At 35.0% G+C, this 19,098-nt stretch overlaps 1 protein-coding gene and 1 pseudogene across 1 annotated transcript; one reads left to right on the plus strand and one right to left on the minus strand.

Annotated features, from left to right (window-relative positions):
- The first annotated feature begins 2,438 nt into the window (after positions 1–2,438).
- LOC118028061 (L-type lectin-domain containing receptor kinase IV.2-like) lies at positions 2,439–4,530 on the plus strand (annotated as a pseudogene).
- Positions 4,531–13,578: 9,048 nt separating this feature from the next.
- LOC118028044 (D-xylose-proton symporter-like 3, chloroplastic) lies at positions 13,579–17,338 on the minus strand. Its single transcript, XM_035031560.2, has 14 exons — positions 17,031–17,338; positions 16,874–16,962; positions 16,489–16,567; positions 16,292–16,351; positions 16,092–16,158; positions 15,879–16,003; positions 15,688–15,789; positions 15,230–15,607; positions 15,051–15,098; positions 14,887–14,949; positions 14,682–14,762; positions 14,471–14,569; positions 14,071–14,208; positions 13,579–13,932 (listed from the first exon to the last, which is right to left on the minus strand). The coding sequence occupies exons 1-14, from the start codon at positions 17,244–17,246 to the stop codon at positions 13,798–13,800; spliced, it is 1,680 nt and encodes a 559-aa protein (XP_034887451.1). The 5' UTR covers positions 17,247–17,338; the 3' UTR covers positions 13,579–13,797.
- Between the last annotated feature and the right edge of the window lie 1,760 nt (positions 17,339–19,098).

The raw sequence follows: 19,098 nt of genomic DNA on the forward strand, positions 1-19,098 counted from the left end.
CCCAAACTTCATAGGTGGTTGATAGTAGATCATATTGTCTAAGACGACTAAGGACTGTTGATAATCCAAGAATGAACCAATATCGTTGCACCGAGACCAAGCTGATATACTTCTTCATGATTAATTTCTCAGAGGGAGCCCTTTGATTGAGCCATTGACAAAGCCTAATAATATTATTTCTTGGAATTTAAGGCTAAAGTCATTGCTTTTTTCAAGTAGGAATAATTGTCTTTATTTAATGGTTCTTTTGAAATCAAGACTAATCCTGGATGATATGAGTGGTGAGTGAAATAGGACCTGAGAGATTTGTTTTTTGAAGAATCCATAAAAAGATAATGGAAAGGACGAAAGGAAAGAATGCTAGGGGTTGTGGATTAGGATCTCAGCCTTAGCTATGTAAACTGAAAAGAAAGCATAGAATTTGCTGGAATGTGTAGTATTATTATTCATATCACGTATTTATACAAGTGCATTTACAGCCATTCCAAATAGATTAGGAACATTACTGCCTGCAATTTATCATCCTATTAACATTAGTTTTACAGCAGGAAAGCTAATGTATACAGGTTATCCATTCCTTAATATACAACTTACGGGATTCCTAACACCACACGAAGGTAGGCAGTAATTGCTTAGAATTAGCTAAAAAAACTATCTAATGCCGAATGCGTTTTTTGCGGATCCCTGCACTGAATGTAACATTTCTTCCCTATTCCTCTTCTGAATTTAATCATCAGAGTGGTCGTTTTAATTAGAAATGTTATATCACCTGATAGGCTTTAGGCTCAAATGGTTCACTTTTGATCAGGCAGGTGAGCTTTAAAATCAGTGGCAAAGCGGGCTGAAATGGATTCTGGAGATATGATTATATCACCTGTTAGAAATGTTTTCCCTTGCTACAGTTTTATGAGCATCTATTAACTGATATCAGGTGATCGTGACCGTAACAAAATTGTTTTATTACCATATTCACCCTGTTATAAACTACACAGCAGATATTCAAACGAGAACATCATAGCGATGGGCCATTGATTCGATCATCCTTGCAGGATGATTAGTGCTATGTACTTCTTTTTCGTTTTACACACAGAAAAACTAACAGTCGTAGTTGATGATTGAAAGTAACCTTAAATGACCACAGAAACCAGAACCGCAAATCACTGTAAATATTGCCCTTCCCGAAAAATTAGTTTCTCAACTTCTATATACAGTAGTGTGGATAGGGGGCATTTGGACTGGGATCAATTATCACAGATGTCTGTTTCCATGGTTTTGTAATGCCTCAATATTATAAAATAAAGCAGATCCTTACTTTCCAAACGACAGAAGTCCTGACGATGCTTTGAACAACATTTCTTGTAAAGGAACTCATCAAACCGGCGGGTGACTGGCCGCATCCTGGCACATCAGGCCATGATTTTGGAAAAAATATTATTTTATGCATGGTTTGAGCTTATATATTTGGAACTTGGAAAGGAGCAACTGTACAGTATCATGTTGGTCATTGCTATTTTATTTATTTATTTATTGTACATTTGGATAAGTTCAAAGAAAATACCAAAACTTCCCTTATTGGTCTGCTATTATTGTTTATGAAAATTCAAAGCAGACCACAAGATTCTGCTTTGAATTTTGGATTTCAGAGATGCCTGCGTTGTTAGGAACTTGGCCAAAACGGCAGGAGCAGTAATAATAGATTTTTGGCATCAAGCTTAGAGCGACCAAAAACTATCATATTTTCGTCCAGTTGCCAAATCTATGTTCATATCACAATTTAGTTGCTAAGAGAACACTGTTTTACTTGTGTTCAAAGAGCCCGTTGTTTACGTGATGCGGCTGCGTTTTAATTAAACAGCAAATTTAGTTGACAATTACAAATTCATCCTCCAAACCTCTGTTCCTTAATACGGGTAGAACATGCTAAGCACCGAATGTCAAACAAATAATACATGTAGTTGAAGTTAGGGTGGTGTATCTGTGCTGAAGTTTATTACTATAGTTTGAAATTCTTGTGATTCTTTATTATAGTGCTTCTTCCTTGAATTGATTTTTTTTAGTTCTAGAATATTCTTTTTGACTTGGACCTTCCACGTGCCACGGGATTTTAACAATTTGCAACCTTGATTCCTAGCTTTTATCCCACCAAAAGTCTTATATTGTTATCACTTTTCCCAGTCCAAGTTGTTGACCATTGCATCTGATTAAGCATGCCAATAATTCTGCTTTAAGGATCCGAATGGTCGAATGCAGCAAAGGCTAAAGGTTCATATCACCAAAGTTTTCAAAAAAGTTAAGCTGACAAGCAAAATATCATCCTTTCTTCTCTCTAGTTTTTCTCTATGGCAGCATTACTTAGAGCACTCCATTTTGTACTAGCTCTTTTATATCCTTGAAACACTTGGGCCTTGGCTCAAGAGATGAACCAGTTCTTCTTTACAATGGCTTCAAGGGAGCCAACACTGAGACTTGACGGCATTGCAAGTATCCACCCTCAATGGCTTGTTGGAACTGACAAACACTTGCTAAGCAGCAAATTTGGTCATGCTTTCTTCCCGTTTCCCTTCCATTTCAAATACATTCTCCAACAATTCTAGGTCCCTTTCATTTTCTTACCAACTTTTGTCTTTTGCCATGTGTTCCAGAAGTCACCTATGCGTGGCGGACATGGCATTGCATATCACATATCTCTCCATCTAAAGAGTTCAATGGTGCTCACTGCTACTCAATATCTTGGACTCTTTAATTCTACCACAATTGGTTTGTCTTTCCAACCATTTGCTTGCCATTGAGCTTGATGCTATAAGAAGCCCTGAATTTTGGAGATATCAATTGACAATCATGTTGGGATAGATGTCAACAATTTGACATCCATTCAATCTGCTCCAGCATTCGTACTTTTCTGAACATCGAGGAAATGAGATCTTGCAGCTCATAAGTGGAGATCCAAATGCAGGTGTTGTGGATTTAAATCTCTTTCACAGTACTATGATGAAATGGATAAGCTACTTAATGTAACACTAGCTCCTGTAAGCATCACGACAACCTCGAAAAGCCTCTCTTGAATCTACAACTATTGATCTTTCTCTAGTTCTTTTGGATTCTAGTATGTTGGTTTTCTCTTCATCCACTTGGGCTCTGTATCCAGTCACCATTATATTCTCGGGTGGAGCTTCAACAAAAGTGGGCAGGCACAGAGTCTTGGCACTTCAAAGCTTCCTTCACTTCCTCCTGAAAGAAATTCAAGTAAACAAACCAGATTTACGAATCGTCTTAAATATGATCCCATGATAACAGTATCTGTTTTTTACTCATAGCAAGTTTTGCAACTATGTGATATTATGAGGAATAAATATGAAGAAGTACGTGAAGATTGGGAGCAGCAATATGGTCCTCAAAGGTTTCGCTACAAGGATCTTTATGTAAAGCAACTAAAGGTTTCAAAGACAAAGAGGCTCCTTGGGAACTGGAGGTTTTTGGAGGGTTTACAGAAGGAGAATTACGTTCTAGTCCAAGGTTGGACAATCGCAGTTAAGAAAATCTCTCATGGTCAAACCAAGGAAATGAAAGAATTTGTGGCTGAGATTGCCAGCATGGGGGTTGAGGCTAAGGCATATAGGAACTTTGGTACAGCTCTTAGGCTACTGCCGGCGGAAAGAGAGCTTCTCTTAGTGTATGATGTATATGCCTAATGGAAGTCTCGACAAGTTCCTATTTTGCAATGAAAAGCCTAACCTTGATTGGCCTCGGCGATATCAAATCCTCAAGGGAGTAGGATCTGCTCTTCTCTACCTCCATGAAGAGTGGCAACAAGTTGTTCTGCATAGAGATGTGAAAGCAAGCAATGTCCTATTAGATGGCGATCTTAACGGGACGGCTAGGAGATTTCGGGCTCGCTAAGTTTCATGACCATGGATCTACTCCTCAAAACAACCAATGTGTTGGACTATTGGATATCTTGCACCAGAAAATTACTAGAACAGGTAAGGCCACAACAAGCAGTGATGTATTCGCTTTTGGGACTTTTATGCTTGAAGTTAGTTTGTGGAAGGAGGCCTGTAGAGTCAGAGAGACCACCCGAGGAGGTTGTTCTGGTTGAGTGGGTGCTTGAATGCTGGAAAAGAGGGGCCATTCTTGGGACAGTTGATCCTAGATTGAACGTTAACTATGAGGTGAAAGAAGTGGAGTTGGTTTTGAAGCTAGGTCTGCTCTGTACCCATCGCACTCCAGCAGCTAGACCTAGCATGAGGCAAGTGGTCCAATTTTTGGAAGGAGATGCTACTGTGCCTGACATACCACTGCATGGTGCAGGAATTGGTTTAGTTCCAGTTAGCAATCAATCATCTAGGAATCACGTTTTAACAATCCCTATATCATCAGATGATGTTTCTTCATGTTGCTTGTCTGACTGTGAATCCATCCTCAATGGTCGTTGAACAAGCGATGCTTCATGGCTTGATGAGGTAAACATGATGATGGACAAAAGAGATTTGAAGAAGAAAAAATAAGCTAAGAAGAAGAAGCTAAAGAAAGTAGAAGAAGCGAAAGAAAAGAAAGAATAGGGGTTGGAAAAGTCTACAACTTTGTAATTTGTATTCAATTTATCAATAATAGTTAAGCATTTAGAAAAATAAATATAAATACTAAAATCTTAACTAAAACAAGCAATTGGACTTATAACTCACTAAATAAAATACTCAACAATAATTAAATTAAATCCGACAAATAAAGCTTAATTAATAAACCTCAATTAAAAGTTCAAATTAATTAAACCAAAACAAAGCTAAAGCCCAATCTTTCAATGGTTTGGGCTACCATTCATCGTCTATGATCATACGAGTGCGTAAATAATGTATTTGGTCTGGTGTCCCCACCAATTCTTTTGAGGTTGGAAAAACTTGACCCCATCAAGTGTAATTCAAGGAGGCTCCAATAATGCTCCTAGAGATAATGATCAAGTTGTTATAATGTCTCTCTGATAATTCAAGTATAATCTGAATCTAGTCATCTAGCTTATATACTATGATTCGCAAAAATTCATCATCCTTGGTAAAAACAAGTTTGTGCATGCCAAAGTAATTAGCATTAATATGTTTTTTTTGTGCCAAATATATAAGGATAATGGGGCAAGGGTTTCAAAAAATCATATGTTTTTGAAATAAAAATAGAGAGAATTAATAAGAAAAGACAACAATGCCCTTGAAGGCTTAGATAATAGGTATAAATGAATTAGGGGTATTGTGATAACTGAATAAATAGCTTGATAAGTTTAAATAGAAAGATAAAAATAAAATAAAAAGGAGAAGTTTGAAATTGAGAGAGAGAACTGGCACTGGAAGAAGAAGAAGAAAAAAGAGGGAAAGATTGAGGAAAATGATTGGAGAAACTAATTGTTTAAGGTAAGACTTGTTCTTTAATGTGTAGTTGAGGTAATTAGTTTGATTTTGGTTTGTTAAGGTTTAGGGTTTTGAAGTTTATGTTTTAGGGTGTCACAACCCAATTCCCGGATCCATGACCGACACATAGGCAATGTTCCTCTCTAAGGTTCCATACCTATGTGAACCCAAACTTATATACGAACTTATCCTAACTTAATCAGAGTTCAACGCAACATTAATAACAAAATTAACTTCATAATATATAATTTGATTGTCTTAATATAAGAGATAATACAATTTTATAGTTGTTAGAGCACTAACTAGACATAAAGAAAAAAAATACTAATTTCAACAGAAGAGCAGGTTCTGACGGTCTAACAAAAGTGACCCGCTAACAAGTTATAAGCCTGAAAAGATAAATAATGAAAGGGTGAGTTCAACAACTCAGTGAATAGATAACATTCAATATACATACACGAGGTAATACAAGAATGATGAATATATATACAATTATGGCTCAATGTTCTTATATGAAGGCAATCCAAGTAAGTCATTGGAAAAGACATCGATAAACTCCCTAATTATAAGGACTTGGTCTAACTGAGGAACTTCTTTCTCTATATGCACTATTTATGCTAGGTGGCACTATACCCCTTTTTTGGGCCATTTTTCTCGGGATAGCCGACAACATAATCGATGAAGATGAAATCTTATCTCCCTGAAGTACCAACCCAACTTCTTCATCTAGATCAAACACTACCTTCTTGCCCCGATAATTTGCCAAAGTCGTATGCTTTGCTAACCAATCCATTCCCAAAATCACATTTAAATCAATCATATCTAAGACATTTAAGTCTCCTATAAAGATCCTATCTACAATCTCTATTCCACAATCTGAATACACATACTTCACTAATATTAATTCATCAAGGGGAGTAGAAACTGAAATGGTGGATCTTAACAAAGTTGGTTGTTTATCTAACCTCATGAAAAAATATAGGGACACAAATAAATGGGTTGCACCCGTATCAAACAAAAATTTTTCTTCGAAAAAGCAAACAGGAAGAATACATGAAACAACTGTGTTGGATGCCTGAGCATCTTGTTGAGTCAAGGCAAAAACTCTAGCATACCCTGACCCTGCTATATCTGACCTCTATCACCTGCACCTCGACCTCTCTGCCACAGCCACCAAAACATCTACCCCCATGAGTCACAAACTGGCTTGTTGATGGTGCCTAAATAGGAGGCTGGACTAAAGCAAATAACTCTGAAGTTGACAATTGTCTCCTTGGGCACTCTGTGATCTTATGACCTATCTGGCAATAACTGCAACAAGCTCTGGTCCTTCTGTAGCACTTTGCATTCGTATGAATTCCTCCATAATGCTAACATAAAAAACTATCTCAGGTGAAATAAATGAACTATGAGGTGCAGTCTGAACTAAACTCTAAGTACCACTACTGTCACTCTGACCATCTAAGCCACTAACTGAAAGTCTATATCTAAGCCTCTTTTAAATCCATGAGCCCTAACGGCCACTTTGTCCCCCTAGACAGACCTGCACTCGATCCATATTGTCTAAAAGATTGACTCTCTTCACTAGGCCTTTTAGACTGGCTTGTAGCCATATCCTCTAATTCTCGCGCCTCCATCAACTTAGCACTGTCAACAGCTAAGGAGTAGGATGGAAACACCTGTGACACCATCATCATATACATTGAGGATTTGAGTTCTCTAATGAACCTCTTCACCCTCCACTCCTCAATAGGTAGAAGATGTTTTACATACCTGAATAGTTGAGTGAACTTGAGATCATACTTATCCACTGTCATGCTCCCCTGAGTTAGCCTCTCAAACTCGTAAAGTCAAGCATCCCTAACACTCTAAGGGAGAAATTTGTCTAAGAACATGGTGTTACCATGTCCACTGAGCCTCTACTGGCCTTGCTTTCTTCTTAGACTTAAACCAAGAGATTGTGACATCTCCTTCCAACCTGAATGATGCCAAACTCACAGCTAGGTAGTATGTACATCCCAAAGCTTCACACCATCACCAAATATCATCTAGGAACTTCTAAGGATCCTCTGAATTGTTCATTCTTGTAAAAGTAGGAGGTGCAACTTCATAAAGTCATTCAACAGCACATTGACTCCTTGAACAGTATGGGATGCTGATGGTACCTCTCTATCCCTTCTTCTATCTCTCTCTGTAGTAAATTTTATCCAAGTCCGCATAACCTGGCTAAGCTACTGAAACTTTGTAACAGGCTCAGGGTCAACTACCCCTACACTTGTTTCATCAACTATATTTTCCTCTTCTATCTCCTAAGGCTATTCCTCCATTAGTGGAGGTACCTCCTCAACATGTTAAGGCACAGGTGCATCATGCCTCCTTCTTTACCTTACAGTTCACAACTACACAATAGGTACATTATCTTGGTTGTCATCTACTCTAATAGTATCAATTTTATATCCATTCATCGGCATATCCTCTAAGAAATTAGAATACTTAAGTAATGCTAGAACAATAGCATGATAATTATCACAGAATTATAGGAAAGCATCTTCATCACAAAGGAAGAAGACATGCTTGATGAGAATTCAGAATTTCCAAGATAACAAACAAGACGATGCGGATCCTAATACTCCACTTATTATAAAATTTAATTCTTTTTTTCTATTTTTTCTTTAACCTAAAGCTCTGATACCAAGTTTGTCACAACCTGATTCCCAGATCCATGACCAACACATAGACAAGGTTCCACTCCGAGGTTCCATATCTATGTGAACCCAAACTTACATACAGACTTATCCTAACTCAATCAGAGTTTGATGTAATATTAATAACAAAATTAACTTCATAATATATAATGTGATTGTCTTAATATAGAGTTAATACAATTTATTATTATGGAGCACTAACTAGACACAAAAGAAAAATACTAATTTCAACAAAAAAAAAGCAGGTTCTGAAGGTCCAACAAAAATGACCTGCTAACAAGCTATAAGCCTGAAAAAATAAATAATGAAAGGTGAGTTCAATAACTCAGTTAGTAGATAACGTTCAATACACACACATGAGGTAATATAAGAATGATGAATATATATACAATTATGGCTCAAGGTTCTAATAGGAAGGTTTCTCAAATAGGCCATAACAAGAATATCATTAGCAAAAGCTTGTTAGAAAATCAAAATGCAATAAGCATGAGGCTCCGTATTGTGGGATGATCAATCCACACAAGTTGGTGACTCCCCCGACCAACTAGAGTTCAGATACGATGTGCACAAAAACCAACACTACCATGTTAGCATGAGTATTCTGACTTACATACCATAGGTTCATAATCATAATCAAATAGACATATCCATATCTCAAGACTCAACTCATGAAATCAATCAAATGAGGAGCTATCAATTCAGAAGTCAATTCAAAATATATATTGGTTCATATCAAGAATTCAGATTTAATAATTGATCATGCTTTATCGTAACAAGGATAATAATCAACATGTATATATTATCAAGAAGCATGATTCAATTCATATTAACAACTCAAATATTTATAATATTTCTCATGCATAAGGAAAATTATCCACTTATCTGACTTGAAAGCAAACAACACTCAAAAGCAAATAGCGAAGGAAATCCTATTAATGTCTTGCCGGTAAAATATCAGGATTATCTTAATACAAAGGAGAGAACATATAACCTATTTAATACACTTATCTAATGGTATATTCCATAACCCTATATGTTTTTAGACTAAACTAGTTATTTTTCCAAAAATCCAAAATTAAACAGTTTTCCTGAAATCTAATCCATAATAAAAATAAATAAGAAAATTGGTAATGATTCAATAAATAACACTCAATTATTCATCAAATCAATCTGCAAAAGCTAATATTAGAGCTAGGGACCTATCTGAATTTTATCATATTTTTAAGGGTCAAATTGTAACTTTGTTAAATTGGAGGCCAAACTAAAAATATCATAAATTCATAAATATAGTGGAATTTTGTCCATAATTCATCCTCATTTCTATCCAGAATTTCAAATTATGCTCCAGGGATCATTCTGGAATTTTTATCAAATTTTTTAGGGTCAAATTGTAATTTTTGTCAAATAGGAGGACCAAATTGAAAGTGTCATAAATTCATAACTATACTGGAATTCTGCCCATAATTCACCTTTAATTCTGTCCAGAATCTCAGATTATATTTCAGGGACCAATCTATAATTTTTCAAAGTTTCGGGACTAAACCTTAATTTTCACAAATTAAAAGACCAAACTGAAATTTCATCATCTTCAACCTCAAACCCAGAATTTTCATAGATTACCTACTGTTATCTCATGATTTCTAACACAAATTCACCATTCAAACAAAATCATAACTCAAAATCATCATTTTTACTTACAATATCTCAAAATCAACTAATTAACTCATTACCCACAACAATCATCTCATAACATTTAAATCAATTCATCAATCAAGCCAAAACAAAATTTTTAAAGCCCTAACATTCATCAAAACAGAAATTTAAAGCTCAAAGAACACACATTTATACATTTTAAAAACCTAAATCTTACCTTTAAACTTATTTTCTCCAACTCCCTTCTATTTCCCTTATCTTTCCCTCTTTTCTCTTCTTCTTATTTCTCCCTTCTCTCTTGCTGGTTCTCTCTTTCAATTTTCAAATCCCTCTTTTCTTTTTTTCTATTTATATTATTAATTTTTGTTGAATTACCACAATACCCCTTATTAATTTATACCTACTTCTAAGCCTTCAAAGGCTTTGTAGCGTTTTCCTACTTATTTATTTTCAAAACATCACATAGGGTTAGATTGATAAATTAATTGATGAATTGATTATATGTGATGAATTAGTTGATTATAGTGTGATGGGTTGAATTGTAATAGGTTGGTTATGTTGGGTTTTTTGGGTTTTTAGGTTAAGGATTAGAATATGCCATTTTAGGAAAACTAGTTTGAAATTCTTAACTAACTAGTCGATTAATTGAGGTTGAACTGGTAAATTGATTGGCCTACTAGATTTTAGTCCACTGGTTGGGATAAACCGGTAGACCTATTAGGTGTTGGATTTTGGTTGACTAGTTGACCTCATAATAAGGGAAGAATGATTCTTTTAGATTCAATCAGTTTAGGTTACGTTTGGGATCAATTGGTGGATCGATTTTGATTTATAATTTCATTTGATTCAATCATTTGCAACACTTTGAATGGTTTGGCACTACTCACTTGTAATTTATGATCGGTTTACAAAGGATATCATTCAGGTCTAATCTATATCATGAAATAATTTTCAATGTTAAGTACATCATGATACTTATATAAATCAACTCAAAATTTGTAGTGTTCATTACTTGCTTGAATATATTTTATGATTTTAACATGCAAATTATAAACTCTACATGCAAGACTTAGCTAAATCAAATATTTTAGAGAAAAGAGACAAAAGAGGAAGATATACTTGCATCCTGGGTTTGTGACCTTGAACCTTATATGATTGGAAGTATGGAATGGAACACACACTTTTTGAGTCCTAAATGGATATGCATTGAACATAACATAGTGAGTCAGGGCCTTCCTTATCCTATTTATCATGAATAAGGGGTAAGGATTTAAGGAGCTCAATAGACTACTCAAAACTTATGACATGTTGGATGTTAAGCATAGAGGTCAAGGCATTAAGAAGATTATGAGGTTGTTCAAAATCTATGACATGTTGGATGTCAAGCATAGGGTGTGAAGAATAAGGAAGCTCAGAAGACTGCTCAAAATCTATGACAAGTTAGGTGTTAAGCATGTAGATCGAGGAATTAAGGAACTCACAATGAAAATTATCTTGAAACACTCCTAACATTGAACCTCATTTTCAAACTATTCTGGACACATTATATTAAGTCCTTATTTGTTCACATTCTTCTTTTTTCTTATTCTTATTGCAGGTCTTGGTGGTAATCCAATGAGTTTGATATTTTTACCTTTAAAATTGAAAGAACATGAATTTAATTAACTAAAGATGGTGATGTCTAATTCATATATCTATGACCTATCCAAAATGACATGTCCTACATCTATTGGAATCACATCACACCAAATTTCATCATTATAGTCTAGGAATTTGATAAGGAATAAACATCTCTCATTTACTGTTATGGAATTATTATTAACCAATGACACATTATATGACATAGGATAGGGAACAAGTTTTAGGCCTAAGCAAGCTACAATATTTGATGATATTGCATTGATACAACTTCAATTATCATTGATAATCTTGCAACATTTATCTCTACACTTAATATAGGTGTGAAATATTGCAGTCCTTCTCTGATCTTTAATTCCCTTAGGTTGTGTCAATGCATGTCTAACTTCACTTAACCTAATTGTCTCAAACTCTATAGTGTTTTGTTCATAATTGGTTCTAAAAATATCACTTAAGGTTGAATCCATGATAGTTTTAAACCTAAAGGTGGATAGCAGACAACTATTCACAAATGCATGTAACACTAACTTAAAAATAGAATTAAGATCACATATGATTCATGCAAGTGAAATCATAATACAAAAATAAAATTAATTCTATTTTTGTTAATATGAAGATTAATCAAGAACAAAATACACCACAAATAAAATTTTAAGCATGTATTACTAGACCTTTAAATATAAATAATTAACTAAATAAAAAGTCACAACTTTCACTAGTTTTTGGCGAGGTCCGCAATTAATAAGAAAAATGATTGATTGCTAAATTTCAATGATGGGATGGGCCAATACGGAAGAATATAACAAATAAAAATGCTAAATGAGATTATTTTTTTAGGCACTTAAGATATTATCTACACAACTTTGAATAACAAATGCAATATCAAAATAGTAAAAACTCAACATATCAAAAGGTAAAATAAATCAAAAGGTAAAATAATTCACTAGTAAGATTGATTGACTATGATGATAAATAACTTGGATAGTTGTTGATACTGACATAAGCTGATATGTAAATGTTAGTTTTATTAATTTTAGTTTTGGCTCTCTTCTTTTCTGATTTTTTTTTCTACTTTCTTTACATTTGATTTTTGACTCTTTTTTTCTCCTATCTTTTTTAAAAAAAAAAAATAAGATAAAAAAAATACAAATAAAACAAATACTATCCAATTTGGCAGAAGTTAAAGCCCGGTGCCAACTCTTCACTTGGTGCGGAGGAATGCAGATTTTTGTCAAGACTTTTGACTGGAAAGACCACCACCCTGGATGTCGAGAGCTCAGGCACCATTGACAAGGTGAAGGCTAAGATCCAGGACAAGAAAGCTATTCCCCATACCAACAAAGGTTGATTGACAATTGTGAAAAATCCATGTTACTAGCAAATCTTTGTGAAAGCCCTCACTGACAACTGTGGTGAATGATTGGTAGACTGATCAGAACTGTGGTGGATCTCTAGCGTGACTGATGTGTTGCTGCTGTCCCTGGAAAATTGAGCATGTGCACCTTTTTCTTTTTCTTTTTTTGAACAATTAAAAATCATACTCTGATATCAAAGTTAATATAACGTAAAAAATAATTGAAGATGAAGTAATAAGTTAAAGAAGGAAAAAAGGAAACTAAGAAGAAGAAAAATAAAAAGAAACGGTTAAAGAAGAGAGAATAAGGGTTGAAAAGGTATATAATTTTGAAAATTACTGTATAATATTTAGAAAAGTAAGATATAAATACCAAAAATTCTAACTAGAACAAACAATTAAACCTTGTATCCCATTAATAAAATACTTAATAATAATTAAATCAATAAAACATTAACAATTTAAATATATTAAACTAAAACATAAACTAAAACCTAATCGATGATATAATCATATAAACGCATAAACAATGTTTTGATCCGATGTCCCCACCAAACATATACAGCAGGGCTTGTTCATGTACATCAAGACTTGTTCGATGTCAAATATAGATTGTCATGTCCGCTCACCACAATATTGGGTACAGCGGGAAGTCGCTGGATTCTGTTTGCACGTCTATGTTGCCTCGTTGAGTTAGATGCATCCAGTGGCATTTTAAGAAAGACGATCAGCTGAAATGTCTCCTAACAGGAAAGCCATTGATTATTGTTTTCTTTTTGCAGGTTGCAACCTTTGATTTTGCTGGTGTTTGATATGGGAAGGTAAAGAAAAATCATAGAGAGAGCAATGAAATATTATTCTTAATGACGAACGGTAATCAAGTTTTAGGAACTAACAATTTTCTCAAATTATCTAATATTGCATACAGCATATATAGATATGCAAGCCATTACATTGTAGAGGTTGGAAAAAGATGAGCTTCCAATACCAAAATAACAGACTAACCATAACAATTTGCGCACTGGAAGCTTATGAGTTCTGACAGTTTCGAGTTTTACTTTAAGATTTTGGATTCAATTTCTTCCAAACTCAAACCTTTAGTCTCTGGGACGATGACCACTACAAACAAGAGAGACAACAAAGCTATAGCCCCGAAAAGGAGAAAAAGGTTCTCAGCTCCGAGCAACTCCTACAGAATGGACAAATATTGATGTAATAATTCAACTACCAGTAGAGAAAAATGCCAATCATGAGCAATTAGGTTGAAGGAAAAAACAACAGATGTGAAAGGAAAAGGAGTAACAGAGATCAAATTCAGAACCCCTACCTTCAATGGTGAGAATGCAAAGGTTACAATGGCATTGGAGCCAAAGTTAGTCAGAACTGCAAGACTGATTCCCCTTCCTCTGGTGCGAAGTGGGAAAATCTCTGAAACCATCAGCCAGCTAATAGGCCCAAATGATATCTGAGATTTTGAGGACAGAATTATCAGAACCAACCTTACCTTTTTCTTATGGACAAAGAGCATCTTATGGGGGCTGAGATGGCTATGTTTTAATTTTTTTCTTTTTCTTCTTTTTAAAGGAACAGTAGGATAATGGCTACAGCATCTTATGCTATATTCTATTAGCTTTTGCAAACCAAATATGATACTATGCCAGTATTCCATCAGATAGTTACAGGAAAAATAGACTTGTGTGACCACAGCCAAAGGAAAATAGACTTGCCTGGTAGCAACCGACATATAGAAGCAGAGCTGCAACAGCAACAAGAGGGAAACCTCCAAGAAATTTGTAATAAGCAGAAAGCAAAAACAAGGAAAGAGCCTGTAACACATACATATGGAAAGCAGAATACGCGTTCATAAACTTCCAAAAAAAAATAATAAAGAGAGAGAGAGAGAGATAGTAATGTTCTAGAGAGTAATAGCATGCATACAATCCCACTGACACCTCCAATTAGCAATGGTCTTCTTCCAAGATCATCAACTTTTAGGACAGCTATCCATGTCATTGCCAACTGTAGCAGACCAGTCAGCAACAAATAGGAATTGGCATCAGAAGTAGGAGTGGATGGCAGTTGGCACAAAGAACAAATACGAGTCATAATTTTAGAGGCTTCATGATAAGATCTTATGCAGTACCTTGAACAAACCAATTACAACAGAGACTCTTGTCGCATCAGCAGCTGCAGAGAATCCAGCACTCTTTGGAAACAATTGATCAAACATATCACATGATCGGAAAATGGCATGAAGGGTATCTTCCATTTCACAGACAGAAAGGTTTAATTTTTATTATTAATTACCTGAAGTATTGGACCTGCATAATATAAAACACTTGGTTGCCCAGTTATCTACCATGATCACGACAAAAGTCAGCTCATAAAAATGATATTGTTGACATTCTCTTGTTTCAACCACAAGAATAGAGATAAAAAAAAAAAAAAAAAAAAGTATATCATAAACAGGAGAGAGGAAGAAGCACCTGTTGGAAAAGCACCAAACCCCCACCAATAATGAATGCTTTCAAACTCGGTCCTTGAAACACCTCCAAGAAACTCCCCTCAGTTTCTTCTTCTTTATATGCAGACTTCAGTGAGACAAGAGCTTCCTCTATTTGTTTCTCGGACACTTTGTCACCAGGAGGCCGGCCCCTAAGTTTGCTCAAGGCAGAAATGGCCCTCTCTTTATATTCCTGGAAAGATCCTTTACCTTGAACAGCTCTGAGGAGCAACCATCTCGGAGATGGTGGGAGACTCCACATGCCTAATCCCATAAGCAAAGAAATTGGGACACCAAATCCATACATGTAACGCCAGCCCCCAACTGCATTAATTTGGATGCTTCCAACTAAAAATCCCATCTGTAGAAATGATATCAAATTTGTTATTCTCTTAAGAGATGGTGAATGAGAAGATAACAGTGTAAAGTCACTCAAATTACCAGAATTCCTAGAACTATGAAGAGTTCCTTCAGAGATATGAGAGTTCCACGAATCTGTGATGGGCAAGTTTCTGCAATATAGAGAGGAGCACCATGCATGGCCTGCAAACAATAAAATAAAGTGATTTGATAGACAAGGACATTGCAGTATCAGTTAAATCTTCAACAACAAGGTTGTCTGAGAATCTAACCAAGCCAATACCAAGACCATAGAGAAGACGTCCTAATAAAAGAACATTGAGACCTGGTGCATAGCCAGTGACCAGACCACCAAACACATATAACAATGCTGCTGCAATTAGTTCCCGCCTCCTTCCTTTAAGCATGAATCCAAACAATTAGGTAAACAACATCCATCAAGATGCATTGAAACTCAAGGTAAAGTCTATAGCAAAGAGATGTACCCAGAAAGTCTGCGATTGGATAGACAAGGAGGGAACCAAGAAGAGCTCCATAAAGAGAACCACTAACCTACATCCAATGCCAACCACTATAATGAGAGACCCAACACATTCCCACAACTAGCGAGTACGAAGTAATATTAAGATGCATAAAAACATCGTTCTTAAGGGGAAAAAAAAAGTAGAAGAGATAAAATCTATACCACAAGACCAAGCTGAACAGCAGAAAGGTTGAACCATGATATCCCGCTAAGCTCAGCTGACTGATAAATTGAAAAAAAAAAAAAAAAAAAATTAGATACAATCATAGATTACAATGTTACTTGTCATCCAAATTTATGCTATAAAATAAAATGTAATTGTTGGTAAAACTATGAGAAGGGACCACTAAGCGAATCACCTGCAAGGATAGGGTAGCACCAGAAGTGGCCCCGATGTCATACCCAAATAGCAATCCTCCCAGTGCTGGGAAGAAAAATCTGAAATTTAGTGAACCAAATTACTTCAACAGAGTTGTGGAACAAATGATCCAGTCCAATCCAAATTCAGTAACAAAAACAAAATCAAATCCAAAGTAAAAGACTTTTCATTGTGCCATCACTTAACATCTATCTTACTAATATTAGCAATATTGCTTGATAAAAGAAAGCCACAAAAATCCCACAATAGATAAGATAATCCAGCCCTTATCCAACAAAATTTAGATCAAGCCAAAAATCAAATCAGCAAAAAATGGTGAAACTAACACTCTCAAGAATATGAAAGAAACAACTGCAATAACTCACGGTAAAATGACAGAAGACCAAGAAAAGTCTTCCTGATTTGTGGCGTCAGTTACAAGCGGCTCTGCTTCCTCTCCGGCAGAATACTGAACCTGCACAAACAATTGCATCAAAATCCAAACCCAAAGAAAGCAAAAGGGAGATCGTTTATGATTCTTACATTGAATCTCAGTTTTGGAGCAGAGAGCAAAGGCTGGTGTGAAAAAAAGGGAATATTCTTGTTGGGTTTGAAAAGGCATGAAGTTTTTGATGTTGGGTTCTTCTGGTCACCAAACGAGCAGAAGACGAGAGAGTGTGGTCTGGGTTTGGGTGGTTGGTGGTGAAAGGGAGAGTGAAATCGTAAGGGAGGTGGTGAGGTTATGGCGCTGTAAGCCATGATCACTGACCGACAATATCAGACAGTTGTTAGGCGTTAATTTCCCGCTTTTTTAGACTATCATATTTAGATTGAGAAAAAAAAATGAACGCATGTGGATACGGGTTTAAGTAAAAACCTTTATCTTGATAAACAAATATCAACAACAGTAGTAAAACTTTAGTGCTACGGCGACATGTCGTTCATGATATTCGTGATCTTCTGCCTGTCGCTAGGAAGGCAATTTAATTCGAACCAAATGTTTATTGACCCCACTCAAATAAGTTGGTATTTTTTTAACTTGATCAATAATAAGTTAGGTATAAATATTATCAACCTCAATTTGGAATATATATTTACATTACATTTTTTTAACTTGATAATTAATTTGTAGGGATCGAGGGCATGCATTATTATAATATCACGTTATAGTCTCGTGGCTATAAAATGGAGTGCTAACCCGTGCATGGATCACATCAAAGTATTTATCACACGTGAGACTAAAAGGGATGTAGTGATTTAATGGAGATAGTGCTAAAAAGAGGAGTTTGGCGTTGATGGTGGCTGTGGTGCTTTTAGCCGCCGGTGCACCGGCCTTCACTCTTGCTAGAATTCAATACCCAATATCCACCTTCGATGCCAGTAAGATTATCAAACCCATGAATACTGCAGATAAGCTGAGCTGCTCAGGTACATGCAGCGTCTTCTCTGTTTGTTCTAGTGGGTGCACTTGCATCCCTTTTAGAAACTGTTTGTTTGCGTGGTTGTTTTTATATTTGAGGCAACCACAACAAACATTATATTTAGTTAAGTAAAAAATGCAATTTAGTTTTGATGGATTCATGATAATTCATATTTTGCACGTGATTTTGGCAAAGCAATTCCCGGCCGCTTTTTAATTTTCAGCGTTTACGTGCACAGTATAATTTAATTATATTGTTCACGTGAACAGTTTTTTTTTTAGTATGTTTTTTTTTGTACATTTAAAAAAAACATCTAGAGTGAATTAAATTACTCTCATTGTCATGTAAACAATATTTATTTCCCCGAAAAAACTAGTGTAGAGTGAATTAAAATTCACTCTCATTGTAATATCAAATCAATTTTATTCCTGATAATATTTTATCTAATTTTATTGCACGTTTAAAAAAATTATAGAAACTGTAGTTCTTGTCTGATGAATTTTGTACGTAATAGAATTGTAGATGGTTTAATGGAATAATTAAAAATATTTTATATAAAGTATTATTTATTTCATCAAGTAATAGCAATAGTTAAATCTACACTATTTAAATTAAAAACCATCAATATTAATATATATTTTTTAAAAATTATTTTATAACCTTAATTTCAAAAGCATTTTTAACCAAACGCATTAAACTACTCTTTTATTTAACCTCAATTTCAACTACAGTTTTAATCAAACACCTATTTTTTTCAAATCAATCTCAATTAAAAGTATCTTTTTATAAAATAATTTTTTTCAAATCCAATCATAACAGCTACCACAATTTCAAACACATTTTTAATATTATCTAAGGGGTTTGCATTTGATCGTGACCGAATCTCCAGCAAGGCTGGTCAAATTAATGATATAAGTTTTTTGTTCTATATGCATGTATGTTTTAAATCATATGTATTATTTCCCTGCGTGATGATCTCTTGTAATATTTCTTTGTATTGTGATGGTTGGAATTTGAATATATAATAATTACTGGGACTCGGCCTTGCCATGCCCACACTATCTTTTTTTCTTTTGAGAATCCTTGCTTAATCATTAATTAATTGTTAGCGTGATTTTCTTTTTTAATCCGTGCAATTAAACTACAACAAATAGTGGGTTTACTCCTTCGTTATCTATAGAATTGTCTAG

The sequence above is a fragment of the Populus alba genome, chromosome 1 (assembly GCF_005239225.2).
Source record: "Populus alba chromosome 1, ASM523922v2, whole genome shotgun sequence".
NCBI classification, from domain to species: Eukaryota; Viridiplantae; Streptophyta; class Magnoliopsida; order Malpighiales; family Salicaceae; genus Populus; species Populus alba.

What these genes read in the sequence shown, in the direction of transcription:
- LOC118028044 (XM_035031560.2), bottom strand. Translation starts at nt 17,246, where the DNA reads ATGGCTTACAGCGCCATAACCTCACCACCTCCCTTACGATTTCACTCT. An exon ending in CTCCAAAACTGAGATTCAAT is followed by an intron (nt 16,963 to 17,030) that starts GTAAGAATCATA and finishes TTGTTTGTGCAG; the next exon opens with GTTCAGTATTCTGCCGGAGA. An exon ending in TGGTCTTCTGTCATTTTACC is followed by an intron (nt 16,568 to 16,873) that starts GTGAGTTATTGC and finishes ACTAAATTTCAG; the next exon opens with ATTTTTCTTCCCAGCACTGG.